The sequence below is a fragment of the Rhinopithecus bieti genome, unplaced genomic scaffold (genome assembly GCF_001698545.2).
Source record: "Rhinopithecus bieti isolate Rb0 unplaced genomic scaffold, ASM169854v2 scaffold_36004, whole genome shotgun sequence".
Taxonomy (NCBI): domain Eukaryota; kingdom Metazoa; phylum Chordata; class Mammalia; order Primates; family Cercopithecidae; genus Rhinopithecus; species Rhinopithecus bieti.
The window spans coordinates 1,344,750-1,358,691 of record NW_016815976.1 but is presented as its reverse complement, the minus strand read 5'-3'; the positions used below and the strand labels follow the sequence as shown (position 1 = coordinate 1,358,691).

The following is a 13,942-nucleotide window of genomic DNA, read 5'->3' as shown; positions in this document are numbered from 1 at the left end:
GTCCTGAGCAAATTAACTTCTCTGTGCCTTAGTTTCCTCATATTCCTCATATTTAAAGTGAGGTTATTGTGAAGATAAAATGTAAAGTGTTCTAGTGAGTGCTTTATCAAGCTTGGTTGTAGGAGCAGTAATAGTAGTAATTACATATTGTATCACCAGTGGTAAATGTACCACATTTTGGAACATGCTGCATCAACTTCTTCTGCCCTCCAGAGTGTGAAAACTCTACTAATTCAATTTGTTTCTTCATAGCCTAATGATATGGTTGGGCTGTGTCCCCACCCAAATCTCATCTTGAATTGTGGTTCCCATAATCCCCACGTGTCGTAGGAGGGACCCAATGGGAGGTAATTCAATCATGGGGGTGGTTACCTCCAGGCTGTTCTTGTGATAGTGAGTGAGTTCTCAGGAGATCTCATGGTTTTATAAGTGACTTTTTCCCTTTCACTCATTCTGTTGTCATGTGAATAAAGACGTATCTGCTTCCCCTTCTGCTATGATTGTAAGTTTCCTGAGGCCTCCCCAGCCATGCTGAACTGTGAGTGAATTAAACCTCTTTCCCTTATAAATTATCCAGTCTCTGGTGTCTTCATAGTAGCATGAAAATGGACTAATACACCTAATAAGTCTTCTAATTTAGCATAATTAATCCATAAACACTTAATGAGTACAGATCAGGGCACCCTGCATTTTGATATAGAGTCCATTTACTGGCCTCCCATCTTTATAATAAATCTGAACCTAGCTTGTAGGAATTATTAGATTGAACCATATGAAATGGCTGATATTTGACTTCTTTGATCTCACCAATATGCCAATTTCATGTGATTCAATCTAACATAACCTGATGTTAGTACCAATGACTGGATCAAATTTCTGTAGGTGTTTGGGCCTTGTCTATAGGACACCTGTTCAAACCTGCCTGAGATACCCCCTCTGCTCTGGATCCTACAGAGAACAGACCACAACTACCAAATCTTTGGGTCGAAAGCCTAGAATTTCAATTTCTGTCACTGCTGAAGACCAGTGGAGCCCAAGGCTGATGTCTGCAAATTCATCCCCCATCTACCTATATGCAATAGAGTGTGGACATCACATTACCACTACCACATGTGTCCTTCTCCTGGACTGAAATTCCTAATAAGTGCCAGGTATGGTGCTAGATGTTCTATGTATGTTGTGTCATTTAATTTGCACAGCAAACCCATGACTTAGGTATTATTGTCATCTCCATTTTAAACATGGAGAAACAGGGCCAGAAAATTTGAGTAGTTAGCTCCCTGTGAAGGGAAAGTTTATACTTTGGGGGCTTGAGAAAGTAAATTACTTAACTTCTCTCCCTGCTGCAGTTATGTGAGCTTTTGCCATTCTCCATTATAAGAACTGTCTACCTGAAGGAGTCTGAGGTTTGTTGATGGGAATATTATATAAATTCAAAGCACAATTATTGATTGTACATTCTTTCATTAAACAAACAAAATATATGCTAACACCAAATTCACTCCAATTTTCTATTTTGTCTTCCTTTGAGAAATAAGCCAATAAACCATTACACACTTAGCTTCCTGGGGAAATGAATTTAAATGTTAATATAAATCCTTTTAGAAAAAAACAAATTTTAACAAATAAGTATTTGAACAAGGAGGGTACTTAACCACGTTCAGAATGAGAAATGCTTAGTACAAGACCCTTGGTGGCTGTTGAGATAAGCTCTCTAAATTTAATATTTTATAATGGACTCACACCTCTTTTGTTAGAAATGGAGAAACAAAATCATTTTCTTTTTTGCTTTATTGGAATATATTAAAATCTCTCCAATTTTACTTTGCTAATAGGCAGGGCAAAGTCTGTCTATAAATGTATCCTGATTTACCACAGGTAATCCCACACTTTAGCATTCATGTGTTGTACTTAACCTCAATTTAAATGTAAATTTTGGGCAACTTCGAGTGCTTTATCTGTGAACTTTGAGAGCTCTCTTCATTAATGAGGCCTGTACTAATTATAAGCAGTTTTGTGAGGTTTCCTTAAAACAATTGCAAAATTGACCCCAAAATGAACAAATTTAGAATTTATTTGTTTTTTATTAGGTTGGTGCAAAAGAAATTGTGTTTTCCACATTTTTAATTGCAAAACCACAATTACTTTAGCACCAACCTAACAAAAAATACTGTCACCCGTGTGCAAGTTTCTAGCTTCATGGCTCTCCTCCGAAGGTGTGCACACAGGCGGGTTGGTGAACATGAGGAAAACAGAATGAAACACCAGAGAAACCGATGAAAATGAAAGTGAAAGTGAAGTGGGACCTTTCTTCCTGAGGAAAGAAACCATACCCTCTTCTTATCTGAAAAAAAAAAATTCTACTACAAAATAGTCTTGGCTTCTTTCTGATGATCCAAGTCAGGAACACACAGTTTAGCTAGCAGCAATTAATATGAGTAGCACTATCAAAATTCTCATGAAAACAAAAGTAAAATGAAAATAAACAAAAAAACCCTGAAAGAAACACTTTTCAAATACTCACAGGTACATCCACATATTTGGAAGCTGCCTTCACCTAAAGAGGAAAGAAGAGGATGGAAGTGAGGCTGGTGTTTATGTTTAATTGTTCACTGCTCAATGCTGTATCCCCATCAGAATCAAAACAACATGCTGGCACATGCAGCTGACCAGGAAAAACAAAAAGGTACTAGAAAATAAAATCTGTTTGCTATTTTTTCAAGCCATAGCCACTGCTTTGCAGAAACAGAGAATGCACACTCAAATTTACTGATTCAGATTCTGTTGCTGGAGCGGGAGCTTTACATTTTCCTCCCTCCCACTGAAAAAGAGAAAAGTGACTAGCTAAACCCAAATGGATCAGTGGGGGACTTACCAGTCTAGAGAAGCAACTAAGATTGCTGTTACTTCTTGTACCTTGGGTCTTTGTATAATTTGGCTGCAGGTTGTCCTAACTAAATAACAAAATACCTGAGTTCTCAGCTTTCATTAACTCAGATTTTTAAGAGGAGGATGGACATCCTCAACCCAGAGGGAGATGTTGTCTGTGGGTAGGGGAATGAGAACCTTTCAAAACTGTCCAAAGGTTGCTTTTATGTCTCCTGATTTTAGGTGCTAAAAATTCCAGATGGGAAGTGCAGGAAGTGGTTATAAAAATTTTAGTTTTGTGGGGAGGGAGTATGGTAGTGTGCTAGAGTGTTATGTTTGAGAGCATGGAGTTTGGAGTCAGACCTCGGTTCGAATCCCAATCCTACCACTTAGAAGCTGTGTGACCTTGGGCAAGTTACTTCATCTCTCTGAGCCTCAGTTACCTCATCTGCAAAATGGAGTTATTATTAGTAATAGTGCCTATTTCCGTAGGTTGATAAGGATGAATTCACACTTAGCCACAGGATGTAAGCACAGAACAAATGGCAGCTAAGATGATGAATTTATAAGCAAATGTGGGTGAGCTCTGAATACTGTGAGAAGCCAATGAACAGCTGGGTTTGAGAAATAAAGCCTATAGGAGTATGTTTAATATTCTGTGTGTTTCATTTTGACTCAGGTCACACATGTTATCTAGGCACAATTAAGACCAAGGGGTTACATCTGGGGTCAGAGAGGGTTTCCTGTTTTTACTGGGAACTGCAAAGACTGCAATGCACAAAAAGCAGTTAGGATGTCTTTTCACATCTCAGCCAGGCTTCCTCCTGCAATTTGGCTGAGATCAATATTAGGAATCACAGCTTCACCCAAATGTCTCCCAGAAAAGTACCCAGGGGAGTGATTTCCTCTATTGCTCTTTTCTCAATGCTAGTTTCAAAAATGTCAGCTCTCAAGAGAAAACAGCCAATGAACCAATAGGGTGGGGTGGAAACAGCCCAGAATTTAGAGTCAAAAGTTCTTTCAGTGCCAGAACTCGTTGACCCTGGGGAACTCATGCCAAGTTCCTTAGCCTTGGTTTCCAGATTTCTAGACCAAGGTAACAATACTGTGTACTTCGCAGGGCTGAAAGCTTGATGAAATGAGAAAACACATGAGAAAGTGCTTTGTAAACTTTAAAGCAAGGAACACACATCAATTAGGTAATTATTGAGAGGGCAATGTATTCTACCTTCTTGAATCATTGCCAGCCCCCAAGATGATTCCTGGAGTCTCCTGTTTTAGATTCTCTTAGAACCTTATATTTGTTCTTTGCAGCATTGGTTGCAATTCCGCCGATTTTTTTTTTTTTTTTTTTGCACAGTGTCTACCTCCCATATAATGTCATGAGAGCAAAGGCTATCTTGGTCTTGCTCATGGCTGTCTCCTCAATGATTCACCTGGTACTGGCTTAGAAAGGGAACTCAGGGAAAAATTATAGAGGGAAGGAATGAGAGAAAGCTAATGACCAGTTCTGGCTTCATGATGATTGAGAAGTAAGCAGAGGCAAGACTGGATCAAGGAGCCACTTCACTGATCAGTCCCAAAACCAACATAGTTGTATAGAAAGCTGACTGCCTGCAGAGGCTGGTGGGAAAGGAAAATACTCTTAGTCCTTACAGGGATTTGAGGCAGGCTCTCCAAATATTGCACAATTATCATTTCTACTAAAAGATTCTAAACCCCAAATCTTTCCTCTTCATTCCTATGCTAGAACTTAGTTCAGGAAAGAAGGTGGCTTGCCTTTTTTTCATGTCTCCTCAATGTATACTATTATCTAATGTTTCTGTGATATTTTTCATTTGCAAAACACTTTCACAAACAGTTTCTTCTTTAAGCTGCCCTGCAAAAAGGGGGCGATTCAATCAGATCCATTTACAATCAAGAACCTAAAATCCATATAATTTAAGGAATTTATTTGCTCCTGATCACAGACAGGAGGCAGAGAAGCCAAGACTCCCACGTGGTCATCTGAGCCCAACTTTCTCCCTTCGAACTGTTGATCTCCTCAATACTGGTAGAAAAGTATGAGGAATTCGAGCATCAGTGGTCAGAGCAGGTGCTAGCAAAACAATTCTTCTCAGCTAGAAATTCCTCCTGTACTCTGTGACGTTGATGCTTAGCAGTTGGTAGGGGTTTTGCTACAGCTGAAATGATCAACCTTTAAACACACCATTTACCATTTACCACTAACATGCAGTTACAATCCGGAGAATGACAGCAGTATAATTCTATTCCTTTAAAGGCATTTTGGGAAGATGAGGCAAGTTTCTGTCATGAATGAAAATCATCCACTCTCCTTCATGCACCAGCCCTCGGTTTGTTAGGATTGTTCTTTTATTTAATAAATGATGACTTGCACTTAGTCTTAGTGATCCTCCTCCCATCCCATAATAACAGGAAAAAAACCCAGGGTAAATTGTGGTCTATTATTTGTTAGAGACATGTGTGTATCATTTTTGGTTCTGGATACTGAACATTTTTTTTTTTTTGTGGTGGGCGGGATGGAGTGTCACTCTGTCATCTAGGCTGAAGTGCAGTGGTGTGATCTCGGCCCACTGCAACCTCTGCCTCCCGAGTCGAAGTGATTCTACTGCCTCAGCCTCCCGAGTAGCTGGGATTACAGGCACCTGCCACCACGTCCAGCTAATTTTTATATTTTTAGTAGAGATGGGGTTTTATCATGTTGACCAGGCTGGTCTCAAACTCGTGACCTCAGGTGATCTGCCTGCCTCGGCCTCCCAAAGTGCTGGGATTACAGGCAGGAGCTACATACCCAGCCGCTGGATATTGAACTTGAAGAAAGACGTTGATGATGAGGAAAAGGGGGAGTCTGGCAGTATAGTCTATAAGGAAAGCAAAAGAAAAGGCATCTTGCCTAGAAAAAGATGGGCTAATTGCAAAGAAAACTGTAATATTCATGTAGTTAATTAAGGAGCTTTAGTGCAAAAGAACTGAATTTGTTCACAATGGTTCCAGAGCATAGAATCAGAATGAATGTGTAAAATTACAGGGCCCTAGAAAAAGGTCTAAACAATGATCACAGTCCAGTTAGGAACTGGCCATGTCTGGTGATAGAGACCTCCATCTCACTGGAGAAGCTCAAGTAGAGGCTAGTTAGAAGGCTCTGGACGTGTTTTTCTTCTCTTTTCTTCGTATTTGTTTCTTTATCTACGTAAGAGGTTATCTCAAAGGCTGCTTTTCATTGTCTGATTCAAGCCCCCTTAAGAGGTAGGAAGTTGTCACCAGTTACATTCTTTACAGTAGATAAATGTAGCAGAGTGGAGAAATTGACAGAACCAGGATCAGAATCTTTTCCTGTATAATGTCAGCAGTGCTCCCTTTTTAAGGATCACCTTTTCTTAAGTTATCCATATCCATAGGAATATGTCTTTCTGCCAGCTATACTCTAGGTAGTAGGGAATGACCAGATTCTCCCGACCCACTAGAGCTTCAGAATTATTGCCAGAAAATCAAAGCATGCACCAGGCACTGTATCTAGATCAAATAACCAACAGCTCTCACCATCTACACAAGACTATTTTACATTATAATTAGATATTGTTTTGATGAATAAAACACAAATTTCTTTAAAAGCACTATATAATATAGTAGCTTTTTGTCTTTATATATATTTTTTCCATCAATGGTTGTTAAAAGAGTGTGTGTGTGTGTGTGTAATTTTCTTTTCTTTTTTAACTTAAAATCTAGCAAAGTGGCTTAGAGAATAGGTTCAGGATTAGCTAGGTTAAAACTCTGGCTTTGCCATTTTTTTAGCTTGGTGACTAGCCATTACTTAACTTCTCTGAACCTCCTCTGTAAATGGGACAATAATAATGCTACTCAAAGGGTTCAACTAAATGTAGCTATGCTTATCTTGATTACTGGTAATACTGGTTTACCAGTGTAGACAAAGCACATGCTCCTCAGCCTGGTGGTGATAATCAGTTTCACTCTCCACCTCTGACCCATGGGCAATTTCTTGCTATAAAAAGGATGCTGGAATCTCCCCAGGTTACCAACAGGTATTTGAACTGATTCTCCATCTGGCATAGTTTCTGCCAGTTCTGTGACACCCTATGCACCGAGAACTCACCCTCTAAATGTTGAGGCTGACAGCAAAGAACTGTTCTCTTCCCTAAGTATGATTGAGTGTGGGCATAAGTGAGAGGGAAGTTCCACAGGCCAGTGCCCTGGGTTATAATCAACAACACAATCCATTACTCTCTGGGACCAAATCATAGCCATGTACCCTAGGGCACAGGAAACAAAGGGGAGGGGGTAGGGCTTGCCCCAGATACCTGGTCTGGCATCGCTCCTGAGCAGGGTCTCAACTGCCTTCAAAGGAGAGACAAGAACTGTGATCCCAGCAGAACTTCATCTCCTGGGACTCCCTGCTTTCTGACCATCCCTTCTGGTAGGACCAACCCATATCCTTTCTCTAGCAGCATTCATGAACCTTTTTGTCCCCAACTCTCCAGATAGAGCCAGTTCTGGAAAAAGCTTAGAAAAAGAGACACAAATCCAGAGAGGCTGATGGAGGCTAAGGATAAAATTAGGAGGAGGTGCTGTCAGTGAGCAATTATTCATGTTTCCATGTGCCTGAAACAAAGAACACTTACTACGTACAGGTGCCACATTAGGAGCTGTAAGATGAATGTGCTCCATGATTTCTGCCTCAAAAACCTTTTAAGGGGGATCTCGTTAATATTCCCATTTTACAGTTGAAGAAACCGAGGCTTAAAGAGATAAGCAACTTGGCCTGAAGGCGCACAACTCATAAGTTACAGCTTTGGACCTCCCATTCCCTAAGCTGCCTATTATCCTATTATTCAGTTTTTTTTTTTTAAACTATCAAACCACTTTTATTAACCAGTTATATTTAAGTCTTATTTTTTTCTTGTTTATGTAGATGTAACCTTAAATAGCTTCTCAAAAAAAAAAAAAAAAAAAAAATGTATGAGGGACTTGAATACATTTGAGTCAATGCAGAAAGTCCAAAATAGTTACTCTGGCCTGAATGTCCCAGCTAATTACCTCGACCCTCCACCTCACTTAGCCAGTGTAGACAGGCTTAATGGTTTCTCTATTGAGCTCTTCCATTATTTTTCAGGTGCCCAAGGTAATCTTTTCATTGAACACTCACCATTCTGGGATTTTCACAATGCTGATGACTAAGGGATTTTCTTCTGCCTGGCCCTAAAAAGGGGACCTGAGTTAATCATTGTGCAGCTTTGATAGGGAGCGCGGCAGGGGCTTAAACCACTTCTCTTGCTTCATTAGGGGAAAAAGCAACCCAGGTGCAGACCACGAGGACCTCGGGGTTTGATACTATTAAATCAATGCACAGACAAAAACAAAAGTGGATTAGGCCCTTTTTGCAAACAGAAATCTGGCGGGTAAGACTCAAAGATGGAAGAAGAAAGAAGTCTGAACAGATACCACCGCATTAGTGACTGCCCGAGCGCCCCATGGTCTCTCAAAAAAAAAAAAAAAAAAAAAGAAAAAAAACAAGGAAATGATTTATTCTCTGCATGAGCTGACTCCACCCCTGCCTGTTTGACTTCACAAGAGCTCTGAGTTAATTTTCTTGTCCTTTGCCTAGAAACTGCAGGCCACACCACCATTTCAAAGGGCTAGCAAAATTTACGTCAATGTTTGGCCTTTGACATTTCTGCTGCAAGGTTAATGATGCTACTTTGCTCCCTTTTCCACTTCCCTAACTCAAGCAATTTAGAAATGTAGATTTTTTTGCATCAAGGCAATTCAGTATGTAAAAATGTTACTCAGTACCATCCCTAAAATCATTTCATCTGTTGGTTTGATTTTTCATCTCTCATCAGCCTCATATCCAGACTGTAGGTGCTCTCTCTCCTTAGTGTCTACACTGCCTGGCATATAGTAGTGGCTCAATAAAAATATGTTGAATGAATGAACTTTAGAGAATGGCAGTCTTTACTCAGTACCAAGGGTAGAGGTTTCTAGCACTTTCTTATGGTAGGTATTTGAGCTGTAGCACTCTTATAGGATGACTAAGAAAGTACCACTAGGCACGATCAGTTCAAAAGGAACTGGTATTTGGTGCCTGTATAAGAAGAGCTTAAAGGGTCTCTTGTTTTGGTACACCATAATTAGTGCAGCATACAAGGTAAGGGCTTGGGATCAGCAGACAGGTGTTTGATCTGGCATCTGGTTTCATCACCCACTAGCAGTGGGCCAGGTAACTAACCTTTCTAAGCATTGGCTTACTTTTTGGAAAATAGATATAATGATAATAACAACAGTAGTTCCTCCTTATAGGGTGGTTGTGTGGATTATTAATTTTTAAAAAGATGAGTTTCTCAAGTGCTTACCACAGGTGGAATTCTATTCTAAGCATTTTCCCTGTATTAATTCATTTACTTCATGTAAAGGGCTAAAGGAGCTAATACATGTAAACATCTTTGCATAGAGCCTGGCACACAGTATGTGTTTAATTAGTGTTGGCTATTATTTTTATACTCCTTTTCCCTCCACCTCCCAAGGGTGGTGATTGGTCAGGTTTCAGTGCACTGGCTGGGCTATGTTCCCCTAGTGGTTGGGGTCATTAAACTTTACATATCTGAAACTTGGGTGTGCTGCTTCTGTTTCAAGGTTAGAATGCTTCAGGTAAGAGCGTGTGACTTATCCTGCAGTAAGAGGCCTGACTATTCTACTTCCTCTCCTCTTTACTGGTCATGTTCCAGGTGTGCTGTAGACCTCTCTGATTCTATTTCTTGCTGGCTTATCAGGCCTAACCTCATAAAAAGAGATCCCTGGAGACCACTACGGGTCTGTGGAGTTCTCTGCATTGGAATGTAAACCTGAAATCCAGTTCACATTGTGATAGTTTGTTTCCAAAGATGCTTGCCATCAATTCTTTTGCTTTCTGTAGGCGCATGCTCTTCCCTCACTGAGAAATGGAGTCTATTCCTCCATCTGCCTGGAGTCTGGGCTGGTCTGCAACTGCTTTGACCAAGAGGATATAATGGAGGTGGTGCCATGCCAATTCTGAGCCTAGTCTTGAAGAGGTCTGGCAGCTTCTGCTTCCTCGGTCTTGAAAGCCAGCTGCCATGTAAGTGTAACTACCCTGAGACTACCATGCTGCAAGAAACCCAAGCCACATGGAGAAGCCCAGGAGGATGAGATCCTATTTGGAGAGAAAAAAAAGCCACATGGAGAGACACCAAGTTATCAGACATTCAGCCCCAGCTCAGCCTATTCATAGGGAAGTGGTTAAGAGCATAGACTCAAGCTGGACTGCGTGGGGCCATATTCCATTAGGTTGCTGCAAAAGTAATCGGGGTTTTTGCCATTACTTTCAATAGCTCTGCCGCTTACTTGACAAGTTACCTAACCTTTCTATGCCTCATTTTCCTCATCTGTAAAATGAGGATAATTGTATTGTTCATAAGGTTGTCGAGTTATTGACTGAGTTCTTAGAACAGTCCCTGGGCATAGTAAGAACTATGTGCCAGCAATCATTGTCATTTCTGCTGGAAAATCAGGTTGTTCTAGTGAATTGTACATGTATATTAAGGTTGGTCTGACCCTACGCATGTGGCTCCCTAAATTTAAATAAATTAAAAGAAAATACAACTGAAATTCAACTTTTTAGTTGCACTAGTCACAGTTGAGAGTACTTGAGAGCTACATGTGGCTAGTGACAACTATTTTGGACAGCTCAGATACGGAATATTGCCATCATTTTAGACAGTTCTATTGGACGGTGCTGGTCTAGACTCAAGGGACACTCATAAATATAGGCTATTGCATTTTTAAGTGATATGAGTTAAGAATGCCTATGTTAGAAAATGAAATTGGAGGAGGAAGCAGAAGAAAAAAGATATGGGTGTCATAGTCTCATTTCGTGGGTGAAACAGGAAATAAAGGTGGATGGGTACAGCTTAAAGTTATAATGGTACCAAGACAGGAAGAACAATACTGGTATAACTGTAACAGGAGGAGAGTGGAGGAGAAGTGCGTGATGTAAAGTGAGCTGAAGCTCTGTTACAGTAGGGAGTCAAATAATCATTAAGATTGACCAATCAGGAAATGACTACAAAGGCTAGGTGCAGTGGTTCATGCTTATAAGCCTAGCACTCAGGGAGGCTGAGGCAGGAGGATTGCTTGAAACCAGGAGTTCAAGACCAGCCTGGGCAACATAGGAAGACCTCTACAAAACAAACAAACAAACAAAATTAGCCAGGCGTGGTGGTGTGCACCTATATTCCCAGTTACTCAGGAGGCTGAGGCAGGAGGATCACTTGAGCCCAGGAGTTCGATGCTGCGGTGAGCTGTGATCATGCCACTGCACTCCAGCCTGGGAGACAAAGTGAGACCCTATCTCCAAATAATAACAATAAAAAAAATAATAACAGTACTTAGCACTCCAGGGGTTAAAAAATTGCTAAAAAGTTTCCTTTTGAAGGAAGGGATTGAGAGCAGAAAGGAATAGAACAGAGAACCATGTCTTTTTTTAAAAAAATTATGAATGTTTCTGTATCGTTTTATTTTAACCATGTGCCGATATGACTTTCATTAAAAATTATTGAAAAAAGGAACAAAAGTGATAGAATTTTCAATTTTCAATTCTAGTGGAGAAAGGGATTTTGCAGGAAGAATGTATCTTTCACAGGGTAACTTTCTCAAGGTGTTGGGTTGATGAAATCATGGTTTAGGGATATGTCCTCTATAAAGGCAAAACCAAAACCTAACAGAACCAACCCTCAATACATAATCTGGATGCTCTAAGTGCATCTTGGGAAGATGAATAAATTTTAAGTGCCAACTGAGGGACCGACTGCTTGGGTGAGACAGAATGTGTGAGTGGGCGGATGTACTGGGACTGCGTGTGCGGGTGAGCAGTTGAGCAAACCTCAGTGGCTTCTGCCTGGGGCCAAGTGACAATTACAGTGAAAACCCCTTCCAATACTTTCTGAGGACTGGAGAAAAACACAACCCTTGAAGTGTATCTGAAATCATAGACAGCATGACAGATTTCCAGGGCTCTGTCACCAGAGGGCCTAAAATGTCTTCTTTGCTTACCGAACGTCAATACTGTGCTGGGCCAGTTGGGAGCCACTATTTCCATATGAGCACTGGGTCAAATGCTACACGGACGCACATACATCACGAGGCCATTGTCCCTTGTTTCCTTTTTTAAGAAGGCCAGAGTTTATAAATGCCATTTTTACAGAGGTGGAAACTGTGACACCAAAAATTTCTCATGGGTAGCTCACCAGATATCCATTGCTTGAAAATGATCACTGGCTTTCAAAATTTGATTCCCATTAGAAAGAAATGAGTTAAAGTTTGAGATGTTTAAAAAATAAGGTTTCTCTAAGTTGCCTATAAATGGATCCAGTGTTAATAACATTTCAGATAATGGAAAAGAGAATACTGACCAAGTCTTGACTCTTACTCCTACTTTCTCAGTTAGTGTCTATGTGACCTTGGGAAAAGCAATGAACTACTCAGATTTCTCATGAACAGTACAGAAATATTTAATAACTGATAGTCATATGTAAAATCATGAATGCATTTACCAATGATTGAACACCTAATTTACAGTGTCCTATTCACTTCTTCTAAGAACTTGTCTCCTCCCTTTACAAATGAGGAAACTGGGCTCAGAGAGGTTAAGTTGCTGTCTTCAGGGCACACAGTCAAGAAGTAGCAGAGCTAGGATTTGAACCCTAGTGGGTGGGCCTGACTTCAAAGGATTCCCTACCGTATCAGGTTGTCCCTACACTGCCTTTTCACAAGACAATTTAACAAAGTGTGAAGGGAAAAGTCCTACCATGACTGTGGAAGTATTTTGAACAACAAAATGTATTACAATATTCACCAACCACAAAAAAGACCTCATATATATAACTGTAACCATCAAGGATAATATTCTGAAATGACCTCTGTGAACCACTGTAGAGCTTCACAGGGGGCCATGGGAAGGTGGGAGATAGCCCAGGCTTTCCTGAAAAGCATCCTTAGGTAAGAATATGAAAACTGAGTTGCAGGGCTACTGGTTGATTGCACGGCTTCTGTGCATGTTCATAAATATTGATTGTGATTAAACTATTATCATAGTAATGAGGGTAGTAATGCCTCCTACAGCCCATCCCACCACACTCCTCAAAGTCCCTACCTTTTATTAAACAAAGGGCTGCTGGCACTGCTGGGGAGTTGGGCAAAAGGCAAGGAAATGATCTCTATTAAGCAAACGCATTCTATTCCATGCTCCGATTAGGAGCCGCAGCCTCATTAACGATGAGAATTGTTCTCATCTCCTGTTGTTCAGGGTACTGTGCTCCGAGACTAGATCCAGGAAGTGTATGTTCTCATCTCCCCCCACCCCCCACCCCCTGGGGCTTCTGAACAGATGCCTGATTGAAGTAGACCTGTTTTCCCTTCCAGTTTTCCTTTTCCTCATTTCTGTCCCAATCCCTCATTCCCAGAGACGATTTTTCCAAGGCCGAAGGGCTCCTTCAGATCCACCCTCTGAACACTGCTGATACTTAACAATGGTTGCATGCTTACTCTTTGCCTAGCACAAGGTTAAGCAATTTATCAGGAATTCACCCTCACAATGGTGGGCATGAAATTCTCATCGCTTACAAATGAGGAAACTGAGGCTTGGAGAGGTTAACCGACTTCTTAAAAGATCCACAACTAGTGACATGATGGAGCTGGTATTTGAAACACGGTTCCCTTGGACTCCAGGGTTTGCCCTCCTAATGGCCACATTGTATGCTTTTCCATTTGGTTGATTTTTGTGACATGATCTTGTTTTAAGAGAAACTTGGAAGTGCAAATTGGAAAGTTCTAATTTTGTAAAATCTTCAAGCAGACATGTAAGCTTATTTGACTTTTCCTGCAGGCTGCTTTAGCCTGAATTTGAAGGTATAAATTATGTCACTGCTGCCAATGACAACTTATCTATCATAGCCTAGGTTTGTAACACAGTGGTTTGGTTTCTCTCTCTCTCTCTCTTTTTTTTTTTTTTTTTTTTTTTTTTTCC

At 40.6% G+C, this 13,942-nt stretch overlaps 1 protein-coding gene across 1 annotated transcript in view; it reads right to left on the bottom strand.

The window, feature by feature from the left end:
* CADPS (calcium dependent secretion activator) overlaps window positions 1-13,942 on the bottom strand; it is a 497,883-nt gene that overhangs the window by 45,200 nt on the left and 438,741 nt on the right. Inside the window, exon 27 of the mRNA XM_017854222.1 lies at window positions 2,525-2,557. Coding sequence (XP_017709711.1) covers window positions 2,525-2,557 — 33 coding nt within the window. The remainder of the gene's footprint in view (window positions 1-2,524; window positions 2,558-13,942) is intronic.